At 39.7% G+C, this 9,382-nt stretch overlaps 1 protein-coding gene across 1 annotated transcript; it reads right to left on the bottom strand.

Annotated features, from left to right (window-relative positions):
* Positions 1-3,491: 3,491 nt before the first annotated feature.
* Positions 3,492-9,134, bottom strand: SLITRK1 (SLIT and NTRK like family member 1). The gene has a single exon (XM_069758060.1). It carries the CDS (start codon positions 8,344-8,346, stop codon positions 6,256-6,258), a length of 2,091 nt encoding a protein of 696 aa, XP_069614161.1. The 5' UTR covers positions 8,347-9,134; the 3' UTR covers positions 3,492-6,255.
* Positions 9,135-9,382: the final 248 nt, after the last annotated feature.

The following is a 9,382-nucleotide window of genomic DNA, read 5'->3' as shown; positions in this document are numbered from 1 at the left end:
GCATGCCAGAGAGAATTGCAGAGGTCTTGAAGAAGAAGGGTCAACACTGCAAATACTGACTTGCTGCATTAACTCATTCTAACTGTCAATATAACCTATTGGTACTCATAATATGATTGCAATTATATTTCTGTATGTGATATAAACATCAGACAAACACTAGTAAAAACCAGAGGGCAGCAGATCATGTGAAAATATAATTTTGGTGTCATTCTCAAAAATTTGGGCCATGACTGTAGGGTTAAGGAAAAGTATAAAGCAGTTTCCTCAATATCAGACAAAGGCTTACAATTACTGTTAACAAAGGATCCACCAATCATAATAGGCATTTTGACATGTGACCATGAACTTGCTCACTTCACAATTATCGCGTTGCACATGCTCATTAGATGTTTCAATACAAGGAGCAGATTCAATGTCTGCTCCTTGTGGATAATGTACAGTGCATGTGAATTTCCTGAAACAATGGAGATTATGAGTCTGTAAAACATCCCAGTGGCCAGTGGCAAAATTGCAAGATTTAAGATTTTTATTTTTGCTATAGATTGTGATATGCGAAAAATACATTGTCTTGGAAAAAATAAGTTTAACATAACAACCTGATTTTAAAAAAAGGTCATTTTATTATGACATATTCCCTTAAAGCGGGGTAAGGAGTCTTGACAAAGAATGTAGAAAAACGTGCAGTATTTGAGAAGAATGATTTAAATTGGCAATATAATTATGTGATTTAGTTAATAGTATTATATCTGTAGATATAAGCAGTAGTGATGAGCGAGTATGCTCCTTACTTGAGATTGCTGAGCATGATCAGGTAATCTCCAAGTATTTTTGGCGTGCTCAGAGATTTAGTTTGAGTCCCCTCAGCTGCATGATTTGCAGCTGCTAGACAGCCTGAATACATATGGGGATTGCCTGTTTGTTAGGGAATGCTCACATATGTTCAGGCTGACTAGCAACCGCAAATCATGCAGCTGCGGCAACACAAACATAATCTACGACCATGCCCAAAATACTCGGAGATCACCGAGCATGCTCGGAAATCTCGACTAACAAGCATACTCTCTCATCACTAATAAGCAGGTTTCCACTTTTCCCCATTTGGGTAATGTATCCCACAATCTAGACATACTGTCGACTGTGGATATTTTTCCTATGGCATTACACAATCTCTCAAATTAATTTGAAAATCTTTTTCACCATTTAGTTACAGTTTGTAAAGGCTTCAGAGATTCACTAAGGGTATGTTCATTAAAAAATATGAAATTTCAAGTGTCTGCTCATTTAGCAACAATGGGGGAGAATTATCAAACCTTTTGCAAGATATTAACATAAATGGATCAAAAAAATATCAAATAGATATAATGCAACTTGCTTGAAAGACAGATCACATTTTGGACTAGGTTCATAAACACCAATAATTTGCACCAAAAATTAATGTCAAAGGCAGTCATTTTACAGCTATCAAACCCCTGAAAAGAAGGAAACCTAGCTTTAGTTGTTCCCATCCTCTTTGGTACTGGCTGGCAAGAACCAATGAAATATTTTTTTTTACTTGGAAATTGGATCAAAAGTGGTCATAAAAAAAAGCGTGGAGGGAAAAAAATGCCAGACATTTCTGTTCTGGATGGGGAAACCTAGCACCATTATGGATGGCTCAATTTTATCCTTCATATAAGAACCCACTCTTTTATCTTTGCCATTTGACACATTTTAATAACATTATTTAATAAAGTCATTTGAGACACCTTCAAAGCAAGTTGCTATTTTCTGCCTCTGCAACACCTACTTCAAGTGATGAGGGAGGTCACCATTTTTGTTGGACAAAAAAACAACGTAACCAAAGAAAATCTGACATTTTTGTTCTAAGCTATTATATTTTAGTGTTGAAAATACATTAAATACTGACCATCTAACTCTGTGCCTATAAGATCAGCAAAAGGTAAATGCTGCAATAAAATTTACCTTTCTGTACCCCTGAAATGATGACCATGCAAGGTAAAGGTGTAGAGACCTTCAGATGACTAGACTCTTCAAGATTCACAGCCGTTTGACAGGTAATATTGTTTCATTAATTACATCTAAAAGTAAGCATATTCAATCTAATCAACCCAAGTTGTTCTAGAAGGCCTTTTCCACACATAAGAGTGTCTGCACATGCCGGAAAAAGTATTGGTGATATCATGATTGGTGTTTTTTGTGTACTGTTTGTTTTCCAAGTCATAAACTCTCCAGAATGATAACTCTGCATTCATCTAACAAACCGCAGCTCAAGAATTCAAGTGAAATAATAACTGGCCAGAATCTACGCATAGTAGGCTCCATATTGCTCTACTTGCAGTAGTTGGAATTTAACACCATTGAGAACAGTGATTATCGCAGTTCGTTATCAACCATAAGAATGGTGGTTTCTACCAATGCAGCTTGCTGACTGTAGGTCTCTCTATGGAACAATTTATGCATGGAGTTTTAGGCTTTCATTAGGTTGTACTACAAGAAAACACGTTTCCATATGCTCCATTAGGTCATATAGATATCAATAGGGTATTGCAAGTTTATCGGCCACAGTGGAGAGCCACTACAAGGGGCAGGTTTAAAGAAGTTGTCGACTGCTTTTTCATTGATGAGCTATCCTTAGCAGAAGTCATCAATGTCTGAATAGCCAAGGTCCGACACCTGCCTCGACCACTACCACAAATCAGCCAGCTTCGCAAGTGAGTATTTCCAGCCGGCGGACACTGCCATCGATAAGAGCTGGTCGGCGGGGGTGCTGGGTGTTGGACCCCGGATGATCAGACATTGATGACCTATCCTTAAGGATAGGTTATCAATGAAAAAGGAGTGGACAGCCTCTTTAGTTATGGAGAATAAGAGATGACCATGTATTAAACAATTATTGATTTCACTAGTCTCCATTTTATACTACTACTACTACCATTTTAAACTGAGATTAATGCAATTTTCCTTTCTGATATGAATTAGTAGTCCGGGATTTGAGCTCTGAGTGCACAGTGATCAGCTGATGGCCTGTGGATCTGCTTTCAGAGAAAGGGTTGTCTTAATGTTACTACCATTAATTAATTCATTTATTGAAACAGGCATTGAACCAAGACTTCAAATGTAATGTATATGTCCAGACAGTTAGCTAAAGGTGGCTGTAGATTACACAGTGGTTCTAAAGAAAAGTAATATTTCTGTAAATACGTAGATATTTAAATTGATTTCATTATTACCATGCTTTATTATGTATAAATAATAGGTATTCACTGTTCTCATTTTTTAAACCTCATTCCTCGATATCAGTCTCTCATATAGTTTCCAGTTTGGCCTCATTCACACAAGTATGCCTATTTTGCGACTCCCCCCAACCCCTCCACCATAACAAAAATTAATAGGGAATGGAAGTTCTCCAGATGTTTCCTAGCAATAGTTCGGTGAAAAACAAACAGCACACAGATGCCAGCCAAGCCCCCTGCTGTCCATTTTTTGGTTCACAAATTAGTCAGCTGGAAATCCTGATATGAGTAGCTCTGAAAATTAATATAATGTGTCAATGTGCTGTCTGTAGAAAACACAGACAGAGAACAGATCAAAAACACCAATGTGCGAAAAAGACCTTACACAGAAGTTAGAAATGAGGATCCTAAAAGACTGACATACAAAGATGTGTCCAACATCACTATCAGCTCTAGGATTGAGCTTCTCAATACACCAGGAATCACCGTCTCCTATTCATGACTACTTTCATCTATACCTTCTTTTCTAGAATACTGTGCCTCTTACCATGTGTCCATTTCTAAAGATTTAAAAATATTCTGAAAATATTAATTTTTACCAACAGGCAATCAACTTGGGCCAGTTGTCCATTAGCTGCTGGTCCACCATGGCTTCCATATGACAAGCTACAACTCACTCATTTGCCATCCTATCGTATTGCTAATTGATTGTAAGCTTATATGGGCAGGTTATTTTTCTTTATGAGGTTAAGGCTGCATTGGGTAGTGTCTTGTTTAGTATGTATATGAGGGCTGCAATGTGTTTCCTGTAAATATTCTACTTTACAAATCAGAATGTAATGAAATAATGCTAATAAAAATAAAGAAGAATAGTAACACAACTGTCTGTAATATTGCTCGGTCAGCCATTGTTTATAGGTCTGGGTGATAATTTGATATGTGAGCATGTTCCTTTAATATAAAGGATATATAGTAGCTTTATTACATGCAGAACTGAATGTTGCTGCAATGGGTATATGCCATAGAGTACTTCACCTGATGACTGTAATTCTGTAGATATGGATAAATGCCCTTGCACTCGCTTACTGAGAGGTATACCATTGATACGTGGTCGGAAAAAGCAATCTATGTCATATATCACAGTACTATCACGGATGATATACATCTGTAAGAGCAGTAAATATAATGGTAGCCAAATGTGGATGTCTAATTCATTGCATGGGTTGTCAGATGATTGCATCAGTTCCTCCCATGTCTGAAATCAAAAGCTGCAGATATGTCATTTAGTGGCAAATCGATGGGATCTATCTATTGTGGGTGTGCTCAATACATTTACAGTATCACATAAGTGACTGACAACATTGACTGCATATAATGCCTTATCATGTTGAACCATACATAAGCACTGCAATAAATCTAACAAGCCTTAGTAAAAAAAAACACTTATACACAGTAGCTCAATAGTCAATCTCAGCAGCCGAGCAAAAGCTCTTCTTAATAGAAATATATACTGAATGTGTTCTATATTGCTTCACCACGGGTGCATAATATCCATTGGATCAAGATGCAATTGATAACACAGCCATTTATTCACAAATCCTGTTGCAATGTTAAAAATCCACTGGGATTTTTCTTCCACTAATTAGTTTTCAAATTTCCTACCGAAGCTGATGCTAAATTGTCTGCAGACAAGACTGTCAGTCATTTGTGCTGCATCTGGGCTCGAACTGCTGACGATTCAAATCTGGAATCAGCTTAATGAGTCCGCTCTATGGCGAGTCAATTACATGAATATCAGCCGAGCGTCCCCAAATGCTGCATCTGCATTGCCCAAACTGACTTCTAATTTGCCGAAGGATTAGGTGGCACATAATACATGCATCCTTGAGCAGCAGATTTAACCACCTACCACCCACAAAGCCAATTAATAACATCTCCCTACGCGCAGGAATCCAAAGACAACTGATATTTGGAAACATTTCACTTTAATACTGAAAAATATGCCATTATAAAAATTTGGAATATACTGAATTTTCAACATTATCCTTTCTTTTTTTGTCACGGTAACCTCCAATACTTAATTTTAGGTTGATTGTTTCCTCCACCTTATGCATTAGAATGACAATAATTCGTCATGCTCGTCTGCACCTGATTACCTCTGAATGTTTACACTGTAATCATAATAAAAAATAAGAATAATTAGAATAAGAATAATAACAACTGATAAACATTATACATTCAGAACGGAAATGCATATGTAGATACTGGTTGTTGGGAAAATGAAACACAGGGCAGTTTGCTCAAAATTAAAAAAAGAAAGGAATAATGGAACTATTCATGCAAACACATATTAAATAAAACAGTACAATTATTATTTTTCTCCTTTTTTTTCCCCAACAGTAAACTTATGGTCTGTACTGCGTTATCCATTACAAAAGATAGAGCGATGGCACTTTAAGTGTACCGAGACTGTATAGAGAGATTTGGAGAAGATGAGACTTATGGGTGGCTCAGGCTAGATCTCCAGTTCACGTGAGCGCCCCAGGGGTACGTTGTATCCATGCGAGCCATGCAGCACTTGGTTTCACTAGTCACTTATTTACATTACATTCATGCCTTCGTGCAATGTTCCCACTTCTGCACCAACACAGCAGGAACAGACGCTGCATGATTAGTATCCCCCCATTACACCAGCCTTGTTCCTCCTGGAACACAACCCCAGTCAAGGAATGGCTGGTTACCCCATCAACTTCTCAGGTAGCACAACTGGCAACTGGTACTGGATATGTCTTTTACCCAATGTTTTTATTATTCATGGACATCATTGTTGCTTCACAATAAGGTAGCATTGAAACAAATCCTATTAATGGAAAATGGCACAATTGTAGCGAATGATACAGCAATGCACAAGATTGTTGCGTCCTTTGTGTTTGGAATATGAGATACCTCTGGGTTGCAGTATTTATTTGCATTTAATAAACCCTCCTCCCACCCCCACCCCCTTCCCATTCTAGCACATCTAGTCTGACAGTGAATGAGACCCACAATCATATACTCTATGAGTGCCATCTGCATTGTAGGGGCCATTATGCCAGTAAGAAGAATCGCATACTGTCTGCAAGGAATTGATTTCTGAAGCAGATGAGTTGGCATCCCTTCTCTTCGATCTTTTCCTGTTTCTAAGGATAAATACGAGCATGCCAACTACTGTGAAGGCAGAGGTGACAAACACCAACAAAAGCCCTGGTACTAGCACAGAAATAGATACCCGGCTGGTTTCTAGGTAGGAATTAGGATGAGTATTAGTCTCTGCAAGGCCAGTACTATTTTTATTAAGAGCATTGAGAGTTGGGGAAATTTTTGCATACAGCAAAGGACACATCATGTCATTAGAAAGAAATCTGAAGTCTTTTCCCCAGAATTCTTCTGGGAAATAACATTTGAGATCACTTACAATTACCTCGGGGCCAAGACGTTCTGCCCATTGTTTGAAAGGCACATTATTGCAGGAGCAGTCCCACTGGTTGCCATGAAGATCTATCTGTATAATAGATGTGAGCTGATCCAGTACCCCTGGCACTGGAAGGTACATAAAGTAATTATTGTGAAGACTTAATTTGGAAAGACTGACACCAGCAAACACATCCACAGGTAGAGACTTTAGAAGGTTGTTGTTGAGGATCAGAATCCTGAGGCTGGGCATAGGATTGAATGTGTTTGGCAGGATCAGTTGAATAAAGTTAAATTCCAGATTGAGATATTCCAAGCTTTGCAAGCCAGTGAATTTATCCGGGGTCAGGGTGTCTATACAGTTTTTATCCATGTACAGCCATCTTAGATCAGTTAAATTCTGAAAGGTGTTATTCTCTACCATGCCTATGTTGTTATTTCCTAGATCCAGTAAAGTTAAATTCCCATATTCCAGAAAGTTGGATTTTTTAATGGTGTGGATTTTATTCTCTCTCAGGAATAATTCTTGCACATTAGGCGGTTTAGGTTCCAAATCAGAAAGGCTCTTGACATTTTTGTTACTGCAGTCTACTTTTAATCCAGTGCCAATGATTTGCCTACCGCAACTGCAGGCAGCTGGACATGCAATGGTTAGGTTTGGTTTATCATTCAAATTCGCTTCCGATACAACAGCTGTAGGTCTTGTTTTTAGCTGCCAGTTCCCTGGTATCTTGGTTCCTCCACTTACTGAGGATCCCTGGGTGGCAGAGTCATCTTGGCCAGTGACTTTGAATGGGGTTGGGATTGGCCCAGGATCACAGGTCTCATCTTGGGCAGGAGGGGCAGCTAGACTAGAATCAACTGCATTTTTTAGGGGGCATAACTCTTGCTCCGATGTCTCATTTAAATCATTGCCCTGCAGTCTAGTGGGAGCTTCACAAATAATCCTACCGATCAATGCATTCTTTGGGATATTTTCTAGCCACTCCTTTAGAGATAACAGATCACAACTGCAGTCCCAAGGGTTATCCTCCAAAAGGATTTCAGCTATGCCTGGGATCTGTTCCAACACCCCCTCATAGGGCAAGGTCTTAACTCTGTTTCCTCGGAGGTCCAGATGTGTGATTGGCACATACTGGAACACATTATTAGGTAATGTACTAATGAGGTTGTCATTTAAAATTAAAACCTCTAGCTTGTTCAGGTCCCTAAATGCTCCTGGGTCAATGTCTCTTAACAAGTTAAAGTCTGCTTGGAGATATTCCAGATCATCCAGTCCCAAGAATGTGTGTCTTCTGAAGGACTTGATCTTGTTGTTATTAATGTGCAGGCGTTTTACCAGTTGCAAGCCCAGAAAAGAACCAGGGACAATCTCATGCAAGCCATTGTTCTCCATGTGTAGACTGACTGCATTGTAAAAGTTAGCAAACTCATTAGGGAAAAGCCTCGTTAAAGAATTCCCATGCAAAAATAGATGATAGAACTGTGAAGTGGGAGCAGAGAAATGCTGGAGGTTGGTGAATCCCTTCTTTTCGCAGTCTACGTGCAGATCGCCTTCTACCTCGTTACAAGAACAAATCCTTTCCTTGCACACGTCTCTTGTAACGTTTCCAGCAGCCAAACAAAGAGATATCTCCAGCAGTAGAATCCAAAGCAGCATTTTTAATCAGAGCAATGCATTCCCGTTCTCATCGCAATGTGTTAACAATCCATCTCCAACCGAGGTCTCAGCTACTGAGCAGCTAAAGAAAGCAGCAATAAAATACCTGATCTGTTGATGCCGGCTCTCCCCTCGTCTCCTCCACTGCAATAATCCCAGACACCGGTCACTAATAATATATCCACAGATCGCAGTCACGTAGGATAAAGCACGTAAGCAGCATCCAACATCCAAATGTTGAAATTCAGGCTCCTCTAAGTGTGCGGTGCCCTGCTCCAGTCCTCAGCCATGCCATGCTGCAGCCAGACAGGCAGGAATGTATGGGCAGATCAGCAGTTCCCTATCCAGCAGTCTTCTTATGCTGTGATTTAGGATTTTTAGCTTTGTGTGCTGCTTTCTTCTCTTCCACTGTAGGTAGCATTCATCCCCGGTGTGCGCTGTCCACAGCTTGACGGTGCTGAAATCACGCCCCAGCCTAGCACTGCACGTCGAGCCAATGGCGCTGCAAAATTTCCGCAATCTCTGCGTTTTTCAGCTTTTCTTTAGTCTCCGGATTACCATCCACACTGCTGCTGTGTGTGTGTGTGTCTGTGTCTATGTGAATGTGTGTGTGTCTGAGGGAACCAGTCAGTTGCTAAGAGGCTCTGTTCGTTCCAGCCTGGTGCACTGTGAAAGATCTGACACCCTCTGCTGAGCTGCAGTGGCAAAAATCCATTTGCTGAGGGAATGCTGGAAAAAATCAATCAACGGACAGGGCAAGCGTTAAAAATGTTGGTATTAAAGACCGGCGATCTAGTGACACGGCTGCCGGAGAAGTTTAGAGACTATGTTCTGTGGATTCCATGTGATGTCACACACACGCACACACCGGCGCGCACACTGGCTGTATACCTCTGTATATGAACACATTGCATTGCATCGGGATGTAATATGTGTACGTATGCATGGATACACACGATGCACATATGTAATCCATATGCAGAAAATACATTTGCCACACATCAATGTTGCATAAATAATATATATGTATATTACT

This window comes from Ranitomeya imitator, chromosome 3 (assembly GCF_032444005.1).
Source record: "Ranitomeya imitator isolate aRanImi1 chromosome 3, aRanImi1.pri, whole genome shotgun sequence".
In the NCBI taxonomy this organism is placed as follows: domain Eukaryota; kingdom Metazoa; phylum Chordata; class Amphibia; order Anura; family Dendrobatidae; genus Ranitomeya; species Ranitomeya imitator.
Note: the sequence above shows the minus strand (reverse complement) of the source record. Positions and strands in the feature narration are given on the sequence as shown.

Bases quoted from the DNA above. Each gene is read 5' to 3' on its own strand.
- SLITRK1 (XM_069758060.1), bottom strand. From the start codon at position 8,346: ATGCTGCTTTGGATTCTACTGCTGGAGATATCTCTTTGTTTGGCTGCT.